The 16,775-nt window shown below is 38.1% G+C and overlaps 1 protein-coding gene across 2 annotated transcripts in view; it reads right to left on the reverse strand.

The window, feature by feature from the left end:
• Positions 1-16,775, reverse strand: part of PARN (poly(A)-specific ribonuclease) — a 162,825-nt gene that overhangs the window by 29,740 nt on the left and 116,310 nt on the right. For both annotated transcript variants that reach the window (XM_079794305.1, XM_079794306.1), the window contains exon 22: positions 14,006-14,192. In XM_079794305.1, coding sequence (XP_079650431.1) covers positions 14,006-14,192 — 187 coding nt within the window. The remainder of the gene's footprint in view (positions 1-14,005; positions 14,193-16,775) is intronic.

The raw sequence follows: 16,775 nt of genomic DNA on the forward strand, positions 1-16,775 counted from the left end.
AAGAGGAGGGGAAGGTAGCCCATCAGCAGAAAGCTGTGTCACCAGCTCTATGATCTGGAGCAAACCACTTCCCCTCTGAGTTTTTCTTTTTCTTTTTTTAATCAGTGAAATAGGACTAATAATGCTACCTTATTACCCTCAGGGTTCTTCCTCAGTTCCCTGTGAGGATAAAGAACCATTATTCTTCTCATAATGGCATTTCATAATCTTACCATGGTTCCTACTGCCCCTTGCCTCCAGCTACTATTCCAGGTTGAATAGTCTCAATATTTCCCCTTCCTTTCACCGTCAAGTCATTTTCCTCCAGACGGGCTGTGGAACTTCTACTTAAAAGCAACCAATCAACTCATCAAAGACCAAGACTGGATTCTAAAGAGATGGCACTTCAATAATTTTTATATTGGCTTATACATCATAGGGTCACTTCTGTGTATTTTTAAATTGTTAAAAACTAATAGTTTTCCACTGATAATCTGTGGGACTAGACATCTAAATCCTTTCCCCAAAGAAACAAGGTTGAAATTCAGTTTTCAACTTAGGGCTTCTTTAACAGTTTGTTGTTGTTTTTTTAAGAAAAGATAATTTATTAAAATGAGAGAGTATCTTTCTCAAACATGAACACTCATAGGTGTAAATGTGCCATGCTTCTAAGAGGTAACTTAATACACTGGGCTATGGATCCAAAACACCTATAAAGTTAGAATCCTGTGTAACTTCAGCTAAATTATTTGGCTTTTCTGTGACTCAACTTCCTCATATATAAATCAGGAATATCACCAAGGGTTATAATGAGTTATTACACGGTGTTTTTTTTTAAAAAAAACGACCTGAAAGAAGGCAAATAATCCTTTCCACTAATATTTACAGGGTAAAAGAAGATTGTTGTTAGAGTAATAAATTTGACAGTAAAATAGTAGTCAAGTTTTCAGGCAAATTTAAATTGGCTAGTTGAAACAAGCGAATATTCTAGAAAAATTAATTGTACTGGACAAAAAGGTGTTCCTAAAGTGTTAACTAAAATTTTTATTGGTACTTCATCTCATGATAAAATTGCGCATCATGTAATGAACCTAAAACAGTAATATTATAGTGCAAAAAATTAAAATTTAAAAGCCATGAAGACTACATTATAAAATTTTCAAAAGCATCCTAATATTTAAATCAAAAAAAGGGGGGGATAGTAGAAGAATATCATGTAAGGAAAAATATCCTGTAAGTAAATTACATCTAGAAAATTAATACTTTAGTAAATTAATTGTAAGGCTAAAAGCAAGACACCCATGAAAAACACACAAGGTGTCAAAACAAGCCAGAGGAAAATCATTTGGGCAAAAAATGAAATAGGATCCCAAGTCAAATTTATAGAAAATATTCCTTTATTAACTTTTGGTCAAGAATATGTTTGTATATTTTCAGAAAACAACTCCGAGACCATGTGGATTCCGGCAACAGAGAGGAATCGACAGGACTACTCCAGCCATGAAGACAGAAGAGAAGCAGTCCAGAGATGGAAGACACTGACGTCGCCTTGCCATACTAGCAGTTAGCAGCTGTGCGTCACTGCAGGTTGCCCAGGACCAAACCAGAGAGAGTCGGACCTGCATTACCACCATTTGTCCACCATCCAGAACTGAAATGTCATTGCTAACATGTACACATAAGGAACTATTTGACATTGAAATTGGGTCTCAAAAGAACTGTTGGCCCAGAAAGAAACTCACTACAGACTGATTCATTTGCCTGTCAGCATAACCATTATTGCTTGTCTCATTTTCGGTTCTTATAAGTGTATTTCTAATAGTACATGATCTCACTCATCTAGGGGAAATAATGAACAACATAGACTGATGAACAAGAACAGACCCAGAAACAAGGAGGCATGGATCAGACTGTCGGGCCTCAGAGGGAGGGTAGGGGAGGGTGGGGGTAAAGGGGAGAGATCAACCCAAGGACTTGTGTGCATGCATATGAGCCTAACCAGTGGTTAAGGACAACAGGGAGGTGGGGGCATGCGTGGGGAGGGGTGTGGGATGGGAATGGGGGGATGAGGACAAATATGTGATACCTTAATCAATAAAGAAATTAATTAAAAAAAAACAAAAAACGACCTGAAGCATCTAGCTCAGTGCCTAGAATGAAGAATTTGCTTAGTAAATATAAGCATTCTCTCCTGTATTTCATATTTATCTGTAGATATTTCAAAAAGCATTCTGTGTGTCAGTGAGCTTTACACCTTTATACTGACAGGACAGAGAAAGACATAAGAAAGGTAAAAGAAGAATGATATATCTGAACTAGAGCACTGGGTCACGAATCGATCTTTCACAAGCATCTGACTTTACAATATTCATGAGTTCCGCTACAAGGTTGATGATTTAAATTAGAATGAAACCCAGGTTAGCAGGTTAGGGTGTTTTATTAAGGAGGCTAAAGAACACTAAGCTATTTGCAGTGTAAAGAATCACACTTAAACAAGAAGCAGAATAAGAGTGACTTACAAGCTATTTGGCAAATGAGGAAAAGAAGGTAGAGAAAAGTATGTGTTCATTACCATTTACCTAACAAAAGGTGGGGGGTATATACATGTAGTTGTTTGTGTATTTATAAGAATGGAAAGATATACTAAAAACTAATAAAACTGGTCACTACAAGGGAGGGAGAAACAAGCTAGAGAAGGTGCAGAGAGACAAGCTTGGTAGATCTGATTGTGGAACCATATAAATGTTTTACATAATTATAAGACAAAATTAAATTTTTAGAAAGGCAATCCATAAAAGCAAATATAAAGCAAACCTAAATGATTATTGAGTTGGTAGCTTAACCACACAAAAAATTAATTACTTCAAATGACTTTAAAATAAGGTAATTTGATTGTTCAGCCCTAGTTAGATATATACTCTAGGGACAAAAATCGCTACAAAAATATAAAATTATTTTTCAATAAGTATATTACTAGTAATGCTACTGATAAGAGTTATTCTGAAACTATTGTAGTATGTAGTAGCATAAACCAAGTAAATAATTAATTTAATATCATTATAAACCAGAATTTTCAACAAGGAAAAGAAAAAACAAAATTTTAAATAGATAAGTTGTGGAGTCTAACTGGAATTTGAAATATCAGTATAAACTTATCTTTTTTCAAGAAAGGAAGAAAGACTACCTTGCTAGCTCTTTTCAGTAAAAAGGGCTATAAAATAACAAAGAAACCAGTATGAATCAACACCCTGAGAACCCAGATTATGGTTTCTAAATACCATTTTCTATCAAAAGGAACAAGCCCCTTAGAGAAATGGTTGACTCCAAATATAATGTAGGAAATGTATAACAAGAGCCTGAAATATCTTGTTAAGCATACCAGAAGTCAAAGAAGCTATTAAAGACTACTGGAATTGTATCAGAAGACTCAAAAAGGCAACTCAAAATGGTTCCCACTGGTCATAACAAGATAATCTACACTAATAAAAGGGAAACATGCAAATTGACCATCACTCCTCTACGCCCACCAGCCAATCAGAGTATGCAAATTAACCCAACAAAGATGGTGGTTAATTTGCATACGCAGGCGCAGAGCAAAGACTGAAGACAGTGTACAAGGAAGAGGGAGGGAAAGTGTAAAGCAGGGTGGGGTGGCATCGGTGGCAGCGGTGGGAGGCGGTGGCGGCGGTGGGAGGCGGCAGTGGCCAGGGGGAGGTGGTGGGAAGCCCTATTCTTGCAGGAATCTTCCTGCAACGGGCCTCTAGTTAGAACATAAAAAAGAATAGCACCTGGCTGGTATGGGTTAGCGGTTGAGCTTTGCCTCCGGAACCAAGAGGTCGCTGGTTCGATTCCTTGTTAGGGCACATGCCAGGGTTTCAGGCTCAATCCCCTAAGGAGCATGCAGGAGGCACCTGATGGATGATATTACTCTCTCAGCAATGTTTCTATCTCTCTATACTTCTCCTTCCCCTCTCTAAAAATCAGGGGTTGGTGGAAAGAGATCAACCCAAGAACTTGTATGCATATATGCATAACACATGGACACAGACAATAGAGTAGTGAAGGTGGAGGGGGAGGTGGACAGGGGAAGGCTAGAAGGGGTCAAAGGGAGAAAAGCGGGACATATATAATACTTTAAACAATAAAGATTTTATTTTTTTTTCTATTTTTTTTATTAAGGTATTATATGTGTACATATCTTACCATTGCCCCCCCCCACCCCACTCCCATATATGCCCTCACCCCCCAGAGTTTTGCGTCCATTGGTTATGCTTATAATCATGCATACAAGTCCTTTGATTGATCTCTTATCTTCCCCACCTCTCCCTAACCTTCCTGCTGTAATTTGACAGACTGTTTGATGCTTTACTGCCTTTGTATCTATCTTTTTGTTCAAGTTTTTAATGTTCTTTATTATCCATAAATGAGTGAGATCATGTGGTATTTTTCTTTCATTGACTGGCTTATTTCACTTAACATAATGTTCTCCAATTCCATCCAGGTTGCTGCAAATGGTAAGAATTCCTTCTTTTTTATGGCAGCATAATATTCCATTGTGTAGATGTACCACAGTTTTCTGATCCAGTCATCTGCTGATGGGCACCTAGGCTGTTTCCAGATCTTAGCTATTGTAAATTGTGCTGCTATGAACATAGGGGTGCATATATCCTTTCTTATTGGTGTTCCCAGTTTCTTAGGATATATTCCTAGGAGTGGGATTACTGGGTCAAATGGGAGTTCCATTTTCAGTTTTTTGAGGAAACTCCATACTGTTCTCCACAGTGGCTGCACCAGTCTGCATTCCCACCAGCAGTGCACGAGGGTTCCTTTTTCTCCGCATCCTCGCCAACACTTGTCGTTTGTTGATTTGTTGATGATAGCCATTCTGACAGGTGTGAGATGGTACCTCATTGTTGTTTTGATTTGCATCTCTTGGATAATAAGTGACTTTGAGCATGTTTTCATGTGTCTCTTGGCCTTCCTTCTGTCTTCTTTTGAAAATATTCTATTTAGGTCCGTTGCCCATTTTTTTATTGGATCATTTATCTTTCTTTTATTAAGTTGTATAAGCTGCCTGTAGATGTTGGAGATTAAACCTTTATCAGTGATGCCATTTGCAAATATGTTCTCCCATGTAGTGGGCTTTCTTGTTTAAACAATAAAGATTTTAAAAACACATTTTTTAAAAAGCAACTGTAATGTATAAATGTATATATATATATATTTTAAAATCCATGCATAGTCACCTTTGGAAGGTGCTAGCATGAAAACCAATTATTTATTCTGAAACTATTTTTTAACAGGTGTGTTGGGGATAGAGATTAAAGAATTTATTCTGCTTTTTCTAGATGAACTATATCTTCAGATAACTGAATAAATTTTACACACACACACACACACACACACTAGAGGCCCCATGCACAACGATTCGTGCAAGAATGGGCCTTCCCCTGGCTGCTGGCACCGCCTTCGCTCTGGCCCAGAGCCGCCTTTCCGCTCCAGCCTGGAGCTGCCTTTCCGCCTTCCCATGCTGCCCAGAGGCCCAGAGTGGCTGGGGTGGTGCGGAACGCATCAAGCATTCCGCCCCGCCCCTGGCTGCTTGGTGCCTACATATGCAAATCAACCCACCATCTTTGTTGGGTTAATTTGCATACTCACTCCTGATTGGCTGGTGGGTATCGTGAAGGTATGGTCAATTTACATGTTACTATTTTGTGTGTGTGTGTATTTTTTTTTTATTATTTTTTTTAATTCTCATCCAGGGATATATTTCCATATATTTTTAGAAAGACTGGAAGGGAGGGAAGAGGGGGAGAGAGAGAGAAACATCCATGTGAAGAAGACACATGGATTGGTTGCCTCCTGCACGCACCCTGACCTGCAACCGAGGTACGTGCCCTCGAACGCATGATACTTTGGTCCAAGGGCCAATGCTCTAACCACTGAGCAACCAGCTAGGGCAAATTTTACATTTTAAATAAAAGCATTTGGGGTAATAAATGAAGAAGGAACAAACTATAATATTATCATTTTGCAACTCTTAATGAAATAATGAATCTAGCAATTGATCATTAATGGTTACTAAAATTATCAGATGAAAAGCTAACAAGGAACTTCATATTGAATGAACCAGAATAGCAATATCTGAACCCACTCAATCTTATCACAAAAAGAGAGACAAGTAGACATTTAATGCCACACAAAGCAACACAATAGGAAATACATAAAACCTTCTATGAAATATTCTTTTTATTAGTTCAGTCCTGAATCTGACCAAGTTTAAAGAACTAACTACCAGTTCATTGCAAACACAGAAGTCAGGGAACATGTTAAACAACCTTAAAAGAATGTTCAGGGATATGGGAAATTCTACAGAGCAAACAACTTGGTTTCTTAAATATATTGCAAAGGGATGAGGGGTGGAGGTAAGGGAATCCAGAGAGAGGAAATTCACAGATTAAGAGAGAAGTGAGACATGTCAACCAAATATAATACGTGAACTTGTTTGGAAACTAGAGCTCAAACAAAACAATTATTTTTAAAAAAATTGTGAGCAGGAAATCTGAATACATATTAAAGAATTAATTTTTTATGGTAGTAGTATTCTAGTTTTGTTTTAAAATGGCTGCTTATCTTTTTGATACATACATATATAGCCTAAGGTTGAAATGATACCCTGTCTACGATTTGTTTCAAAATTATCTGAAGGGGAGAGGGAGAGAAAGCGTACTAATGAAATAGAACTGGACACACACTGTTGATACTTTGTGACAGCTAGATGGGAGTTTTGTTATATTATTTTCTCTACTTTTGTACACATTTGAAATATTTTTTTTTGTAATGAAAAGTTTTGGTATTCTTTTAAGCAGAAATTCAAAAAGACCTCTCTTCAGCTTCCTAGGATATCACTTTTAAATGAAAAGATACAAGCTCTTTGATATTTATCTTAGGTGTATGGTGATTATAGTTAAGACAATAGTCCCCTGTATGGCATGCACCTAAATGCAATCAATCTGCTTGAGTACTTTCTTCCCTTCAGGACAGGGCTATCCCAGACCTGGGAAAATGTATGGGGGCGGAAAGAACAGGGCTCTTCAGATCACTCTGGAATCAAATCCAATTCAAGAACTGTTTAATCTCCTTGAGCCTCTATGAAATGGGGATAACAGCTCATCCTTCACAATGTTGCTATGAGCATCACATGAGATAAAATGTGAAACACCTAGCCCAGAGCAAGCACTCAGGAAACTGACACTTGAGTATTTATTTATTCATTCATTAATTCACCAAATACCTGAGTACATACTGTGGATCAGTTAGGTGCTAGAGATATAAAGACACGGAAAACATAGCACCTGCCTTGAAGGAAAACACGAAAGTAAATCCATGATTATAGTGGTAAGTATTTAAAGTTCTGGAAGGATAAAATATTTGGATCTAAAATTATATATCCAGGAACATTATCAATTAGGAAGGTGAAATAGAGGCATTTTTTTAGTTTACTAACCATACAATATATGTGCAAAAAAAGAAAAAAACCAATACACCACTTAGAAAAGAAAATTAGTTCCCTCAAAAAAATCTACGCAAAAATGGCTGAGATATTTAGAAGATTCTCCTTTGGCTAGCAAAGCTTGAATGACATAGGAATACATTTTCTTCTCTGTGGGCCCAAATACGCAGCCTTTCTTCACTAGAGAATTGTATTTATACAATCATAATAATATACATGCTATATACCTCCTGCTATCTCTTGGAATCAACTTCTCAAGAAAGCACAAAAATATAGATACAAAAAAGTAGTAAGTAGTATAAATAACCTAATTTAGTTAACGAAAGTGAGAAGGGGACAGAGAGCAAAGGAAGGTACTATATGTGCTTAATTTTTAATCTTATATAGAAGCAATCAAGATATATTGGTCAAAGTTGGCAAGACTTTTTAGCTAAAGGTAGAGTGAAACCACCAAAAGAAAATGATAAAGTAGCCGCCATAGGGAAGGAGAACTGGGAATGAGGAGCAGATTCCCCTACACCCGTTCATCTTATATTCTCTTGTTCTATGCAAACTTTTAAAAATTTGTGCATTTATCACTTCAATGGTTTAAAAAGTGTCATGGGAAACACTTTCTCTGCTAAAATCTATGTAACCCACAAGATCTACATTGAATTTGCTAACACTGCTCAAATACAAGAAAGATTCTGAGGTCACTAGACTAGATAGATAACTTCTACAGTACTTTCCAGAAACTAAAGGTCTATCCTAAGGAATATGCAAATTGTAGGAGGGTCATTTGGTTAATATACAGATACAGATGTAATAAAATCTGTTCCTAAGCTGTAGAACATGAAGCAAACAAGAACGAAACAATAGGAAATTTCCCCAGAAAAAGGCAGCTGAGAACCAAGAAGAGAAGCATTAAAGTTGAATGGAGCCAGGAGTAAGAAAGAAGAAATAAGAGATGGTAAGCAGAGCTTCTGAGTGCACTCCTTACTGCTGAGAGGGAGTGAGCTACCATCAGGACAAGAGGGCTGGTGCCCAGGCTGCAGAAATGCATTCTTAAGACAGCAGTGGGTGGTGGTGGGTCTGAAGGTGAAAGGCAACCACTCTAATTCACAGAAGCAGTTAAGCAATTAATGTGTAAATCAGGAACCAACACACAAAGGACAAAAAGGGCTGAGTACAAGTTTCTTCTGCCACAGTCTAGTGATTTCTAACCATTTCTTGAAGTCATGTATACAGATGGTAGGTGGGAATTAAAAGGCTGTACCCATTGAAAGGGTGAATAATTTTTTTTCTTATTTAGTGTGCTGACTTTATTATTTAGTGTAGCTTTATTTTATTTTTATTTTTTTGTTAATCCTCACCTGAGGATATTTTTTCATTGATTTTTAGAGAGAGGGTAAGGAAGAGGGAGACATAGAGAAAGAAACAATGATGTGAGAGAGACACATCAATTGGTTGCCTCCTGCATGCGCCCCAACCAGAGCTGGGATCAAGCCTGCAACTGAGTACGTGCCCTTGACCAGAATTGAACCCCAGACCCTTCAGTCCAGAGGCCGGTACTCTATCCACTGAGCAAAACCGGCTAGGACTAGTGTAGTTTTAAATGTTTTTATTAGAAAAGAAGAAATGTAATAAAATCAATGAGTTAAGTTCCCACTTTAAAAAGCTAGACAAAGAATAACAAATTCAAAAAAAGCAGAAGAAATAACAAGAGTATAAATAAATAAATAAAAATAAGACAGAAAAACAATAGAAAAAAAAGCCCAATAAAATTAAATTTGGTTCTTTGGAAGAATTATTAATCACCTAGCTAGGAAAAAAGAAAAAAGACACAAATTACCAATATCAGGAATTTTTAAAGGAACATAATTAGAGATCCTACAGATATTAAAATTATAAGGGAATAGCCTGAGCTAATAATTTTATGCTAATGAATTTTCCAACCTAAACGAAATAGAATATTCCTTGGAAAACACAGATTCCTAAAAGTGAAACAAAAATAAACAGAAAATCTAAATAGCCTATATCAATGAAAGAAATTGAATTCAGCTCTGGCCGGCTTGGCTCAGTGGATAGAGCGTCGGCCTGCGGACTGAAAGGTCCTGGGTTCGATTCCAGCCAAGGGCACATGCCTGGGTTGCGGGCTCGATCCCCAGTCGGGGGCGTGCAGGAGGCAGCCGATCCATGATTCTCTCTCATCATGGATGTTTCTCTCTCTCTCTCCTTCTCCCTTCCTCTCTGAAATCAATAAAGAATTTAAAAAAAAAAAAAAGAAAAAAGAAAGAAATTGAATTCATAATAAAAAACCATTCCACAGAGAAACTTTATGTCCAGATGTCTCCACCGGTAAACTCAACCAAAAATTTAAGAACTTAACTAGTTTTATGAGGTCAGTATAATCCTGATACAAAAACTTGACAAAAATATAAAAGAAAAGGAAATTACTATCTAATATTTCTCATGAATAAAGACATAAAAATCCTATATAATAAAAGGGTAATATGCAAATCGAACGGCGGAATGACTGGTCGCTATGACGCGCACTGGCCACCAGGGGGCAGACGCTCAATGCAGGAGCTGCCCCCTGGTGGTCAGTGTGCTCCCACAGGGGGAGCGCTGCTCAGTCAGAAGTGGGGCTCACGGCTGGCCTCTCCCACCTCCCACCTCCCAGGCAGCACTAAGGATGTCTGACTGCGGTTTAGGGGGTGGGCCTAAGCCGTCAGTGGGACATCTCCCGAGGGTTCCCAGACTGCTAAAGGGCACAAGCCAGGCAGACTGCTAAAGGGCACAAGCCAGGCTGGGTCCCCTCCCTTGCCGCCCCTCCCCCCGCCCCCCCCCCCCCCCGCTGGCCCGGTGCACGAATGTCATGCACCAGGCTTCTAGTACTTAATAAAATATGAGCAAATCAAATCCAGCAACATGTAAAAAGGATAATACATCATGACCCAGTGGATTTCTCCCAGGAATACAAATTTGATTTAAAAACAATAAATGTAATACTGACAAAATAAAGTACAAAAACTATATGATAATTTTAAAAGATACAAAAAGAGCATCTGAAAATATTCGACATCCATTCATGATACAAACTCTTAGCAAACCAGAAATAGAAGGAAACTTCCTCAGTCTGAAAAAAGGACTGGTATGGACAACCTAAAAATCATATTCATGGGGAAACACTGAATTTCCCCTAATACTAGAAATAAGGCAAGGATATCCACTCTTCCCGCTTCTACTTAACTGTGTACCAGAGTTGCTAGTCAGGAAAAAGGAATGAGACACAAATATTGGAAAAATAAAGCTTGTTACTAGCACATCAACATGAGTGTGTATATAAAACCCTGTGGGATATTTAAAAAAAAATTATCAGAAGAAGTAAATTTTAAAAGGTTACAGGGTACAAGGTCAACATACAACAATTAATTATATCCTATACAGAGGCAGCAAACAATTTGAAAATGAGTGATTGTTTTAAGAAACTTTCATTTATAATAACATCAATAACATAAAATATTTAGAAGAATGTTAACATAAGACCTCTACAGCAAAACCTAAAAACAGGCCTAATGAAGAAACAGACAAGATGCTTCTAAAATTTATTTGGAATACAAAGGATCTAAAATAGACAAAATAATTTGAAAAAGAAAAACAATGTTGGAGGGTTTATGCTACCTGATTTTAAGTCTTACTATAAAGTCACAGAAATAAGAAAGTGTGGTACTGGCATAAGAATAGACATAAAAATGAATGAAACAGAAGAGTACAGAAATAGACCTAAATACATGGTCAATTTATTTTAGACAAAAGTGCCAAGTTAATTTAATAAGAAAAGAAAATCTTTTGAACAAATGTTGCTGAAACAACTGGATACTCATATGTAGAAAATTAACACTGACTCCAATATCATTCCATATACAAAATTAATTTGATATGGATCATGAGTTAAATATAAAAGCTAAAACTATAAACCTTCTAGAAAAAAAAAAAACAGATAAGAAAATCGTTGCAACCTTGGGGGATGCAAAGATATTTTGGACAGGGATAAAACCCACTAATCATAAAAAAATATTTTAACCAGACTTCATCAAAATGATAAATATTTGTTCATCAAAAGACACTGTTAATAAGATGAACTCAAAACACAAAAAAATATATTTGCAATACATATATCTGACAAAGGAGGTGTATCCAGAATACATAAAAGAACACTTACAATAAAAACAGTAAAAAGACAAACATCCCAATTAGAAAATGGGCAGGACACTGAAAAATCCACCTCAGAAAGAAGATATCTAAATGGCCAACAAGTACACAAAAAGGTGATCAACATCATTAGTCACCAGAGAAACATAAATTAAAACCATCTTATTCCCTCTAGAATGGCTAGAATAAGAAAAAACACTAACAGCACTAAATGTTGGCAAGGACATGGAGCAACTGGAACTTTCATACAGTACTGGTGGAGTATAAAATGATACGTCCAGTTTGGAAAACCATTTAGTTGTTCCTTTAAAGTTTAACATACATCTAACCTAAATACCAACAATCCTAATCTTAGGTATTTACTCAAGAGAAATGACAACATATGCCACAAATTTTTTTTTACAGAAATGATCATAGCAGCCTTATCCTATCTAATAAAAGAGTAATATGCAGATTGACCATCACTCCAACACACAAGATGGCTGCCCCCATGTGGTCAAAGATCCTGCCCCCATGTGGACACAAGATGGCCACCACAAGATGGCCAGCAGAGGAGGGCAGTTGGGAGGGATCAGGCCTGCAAGGGAGGGCAGTTGGGGGCGATCAAGCCTGCAGGGGAGGGCAGTTAGGGGTGACCAGGCCAGCAGAGGAGAGAAGTTGGGGGCAAACAGGCTGGCAGGGGAGCAGTTAGACATCAATCAGGCTGGCATAGGAGTGGTTAGGGGGTGAACAGGCTGGCAGGCAGAAGTGGTTAGGGGCAATCAGGAAGGCAGGCAGGCAAGCGATTGGGAGCCAGCAGTCCTGGATTGTGAGAGGGATGTCCGACTGCCCGTTTAGACCTAAACGGGCAGTCGGACATCCCTCGAGGGGTCCCAGATTGGAGAGGGTGCAGGTTGGGCTGAGGGACACCTCCCCCCCCCCCATGCACGAATTTCGTGCACCTGGCCTCTAGTTTATAATAGTCCCAAACTGGAAACAACCCAAATGTCCACCAATAGGAGAACAGGTAAATGTATATTCATACAGTGGAATACTACTGAACAATAAAAAATAATGAACTACTGATACACATTTATCAGGGATGAATTTCAAAAACATGTTAAACAAATAAAGCCAAACACAATACCATATGATTCCTTTTTTTTTTTTTTTACAAATTCCAAGAATAATAAAAATTAATCTATAGCAACAATTTTCAACCAGTGTGCCACAAGAATTTTTAAAACATGCAATGCCAAACTAGTCAGGAATACTGACCTCTTTTCTCTTAGATTGTCTAATAAAAAAATGACAACAGTCAATACAACAATAGCTGTCCAGTGTGAATGAATAAAAATTATGCCTATTTTTTGGTCAGATCACCAAAAAAAAAATACATTTTTTGGTATGCTGCCTAATTTTAGTAATTAGTTTATATGTGCCATGAGATAAAAAAAGGTTGAAAATCGCTGATCTATAGTGATGAAAATTAGAAGTGGTTGCTTAGGGCTGCTTAAAAGGGGGTACAAGGAAACGCTGGGGGGAGATAAAAATGTTCTATATCCTGCTTAGGGTGGTGGTTACATGAATGTATATAACTGTTAAAACTCTTTGCACTAAACATTTTAAATCTGTACATTTTATTTTATGTTAATCATACCTCTTTAAAGAGCCATTTACATAGTATGGAGAACAATAAAAAATATTAATTGTGATTGCCTCTGGGTAGTGGGATTCTAGCTATTTTTTTCTTCTGCTAATTCACACTTTTATGAATTTTACAATTTTCTATAATGAACTTCTCCCACCCCCTTTTTCTATACCTATGTTTTGTAGTTTCACAAAGCTGCCAAAATGTTACCAGTCAGTATTTAACTTCTGAAAGTAGGATTATGAAAAGCATTAAAGGAAGTATTCGTCACGTTCTCGTTTTATAGTCGGCATGTGGTACAGATCCTTATGTAGGATCTGACGGGAATTCAGGAGCTCAGGCAGAGGAACATGGCGTACTGAGAAGAGGAAAGGATCAGACACAACAGAGTTCAACTCTGTACCTGGCTCTCTCACTGAAACTGGTGGGCAAGTCAAGGAGCCTATTTCCTCACCTCTAAAACGGGAATAAGATGTATCCTGTCTGCCTCAAAAGGGTTTTCTCTGAGTGAACCAGCTGTGGTCGATAAAGCACAGAAGGAATTGTAACTTCTGATATTATGGGAAAAGTTTTTTTAAAAAAGTCCTTTCTCAAAAGTCAGATTTATTATTTACAGTAGTGTAGGGAGCAAGAAAAAAAGATATTGCTAGAATAACTGTGCTTTTAAATCAATAGCCAATGATTCTTACCTATTGGTGCAGTAATAGTGATTCTGCAGAGCACAGGATATACACTGATTTAACCGCTTTCTCTCAATCTCCTTCCAACTATCTTCTGGCCACTTTCTCTTGATCTGCTTCTCCTCATGTTTTTTCCCCACATATTCAGCATAGGTCTGAATCCGATAGCTTTCTGCGTATTTGCTGGTATTGACAGCTACAAGAAAAAGAAAAAAGTCATTATGAAAGAGCCTGACCTAGCCCCCGAGGTGTCACTGAGGTAGTCAAAGGGGCCCTGGATTCAGGTCTGAGCTCAGACACCATCTCTGACACTTAGAAGCCACGTGGCCTTAGGAACATTCCTTGGGCTCACCAAGTCTGAGTTTCCTCATCTGGAGAAAAGAGAGAGTCATTACTCCACAGCCTCACCCACAGTGTGAAAGTGCTCTGTAAACTGTAAATAACCGACATGCTGTAAGTAAAAGATTAATTTTCAAAATATTTGCAGGTAACAATGCTGCTTAAAAATTATTCATTTCCAGAGTAAGAAAATGAAAACAACAACAAAACAAAACTACTAAGGGAAAACTGTAAACCCTCATTTATTTTGTTAAAAATAAAAATGGCAATAATAGCAATCTTCACTGTCAAATATTGAAGTTCTACGATATGTCTGTGTCCAGTGTTTTGCATACATGATGTCTAATCTTCACAATAGCCTTACAAGGAAGGAATTGCTTTTGCTGATGAGAAAGCAGGGCCACAGAAGTCAGGTGATTTACTGCAGACCTCACCACAAGAGAGTGGCAGCGATGGGATGCAAAGCCAGGTTACTCTGACCCTAAGGCCAGGGGCCTTCTTGCTGCTCTGCACCTTACTTCGGACTCTGCAAATTCAAGAGATCCCCACAATGCCTAAGACATGCCTCTTCTCCTTCCGCTTTTAAAGACTGCTAATTCTCTGTAATGTGCCTCTGGCTGACCGGAATACTTGAAAGCTGGATGGAGCTTATTCCCTCCTTGGTGTTAATGCTTGACTAAGGCCAGGTCAGTTTTGTTGCAATCCTTTGCTGTGTCCTTCTCAGAGGCCGGTGGGATGGAAAAGCTGGTGGAGTGGGAGTGAGGACCCGTGGAAGGCCTGTGGGTGGATAGGCACCCACTTGCTGTTCTGGCTCATGCAATTTGAGCATATACTCTCCTAGCCCACTCTCACTGCCAACAATTATTTCCCACACTGGCAGTGAGACAGTAAGAGCCTGGCCTTGCTGACTTGGTACCTGGTCAGCTGCAAAAGCACCTTACTGTTTGACAGAGAAAGCGAAGTTCTTGGTACAGAGTACTTCTCAATAAATATTACGTGAATGAGTGCAGGCAGAATGCAGCAACTGGTGATAAGCATGCAGTATTTGAGAATATCAGAACTGGACAAAGGACTCAATTATATTAGGGACCTGAAATCAGAGGGAAAGACAACTGTGTGAGAGGCAGATGCTCCGAATATCCTACACTTGACACTTAATCCTCATTCCAAGTGGGCCAGATTTGCCTAAAACTTCTCAGCACAAGAGTGGATTACAGAATGTCATGCCCTAAATGTTTAGCTACTTAAAGAGCAAAATAAAAATACAGAAAAGAAAAACCAATTCTGTAGAAACACAAATTTTACTAAGAAGTTTGCTGTACTTTTCAAACATTCACTCTAGAGTTAAAGAGAAACAAAAAGAAAAAGTAAAAAAAAAAAAAGCCCATGAGGGTATTAAGGAACTTCCATAGTATACAGTCTCCCAAAGAAGTAGAGAAAGTTACTGAAATGTGAGTTCAAAATGGTGTTCTCTGACTCACTCACAAGGAGATAAACGGGCATAAAATTCTGGAGACATGCTATTGACCAAAGTCACTCATATCAATCAGAGAACCACAGAAATAGGATCCTTTCTTGAAAACCTTATTCCTCGTGACAGTTATTTTTTTCCTACTTTCAGTGGCCACATTTCTGACTTTTCCCCTTATTTATCTAACCACCCAATAATTTCCATATAAACAAACACCATCCATCTATGCTTCCATCCAGTAATTGCTCGCTGTCTGTCTAGGGACTATGCTAGGCATTTGATAAAAAAAGACACAGTCTCCATCCCCTTAAGCTCATCCTGTCACATGCAAGCTTTATGCAGAGTTGATTTCCCTATATGCCTGAGACTACCTACTAAAACAGGTTAACCTACCAAAATGATACAGAGAGAACCCATAGAGTCTACCATCATTATTCTGTACTGACTTTTGGTAAATAAACACTTCCTGGATTTTCCTCTTTAAGTTTCATTCCTATATCCAGCATGTTCATTTTGCAAATGTCCCCAAAAGGGATGACATCTACAATAATCTCTCTCGAAATTAACTTGGACTACAGTGCACCAAGTAAAAGAGTAGGCCTGAGTCAGTATTCCCCATGAAAACAAAGGTGGTAACTGGATCACAAAGAAGCCAAGATAACCTGTTCAATAATGTCCAATTGTTTCCAATAATTTCACTCTCAGTCCCATGGACAAATGTTACAAACAACCCTCTAACCTCGGAAGGGGAATTTATTTGAGCACATTTGGAATTAGGATTGCTTAAAAGGGAAAACAAATAACAATCCACTTTTCACTCCTGGCCTTCACATGGCAATAATTTACCAGCATTCCTTCAAGTCCCAGCAGCTTTGCAGCTCTCGGCCTTTAATCTGGAAGCTAAATTCTGGCTCAAAGCCACCCTTCTAATGGATGAATCAGCAAAATGAATTGGCTGTCAGCTGTGTC

Source organism: Cnephaeus nilssonii, assembly GCF_951640355.1.
Source record: "Cnephaeus nilssonii genome assembly, chromosome: 2".
Lineage (NCBI taxonomy): Eukaryota > Metazoa > Chordata > Mammalia > Chiroptera > Vespertilionidae > Cnephaeus > Cnephaeus nilssonii.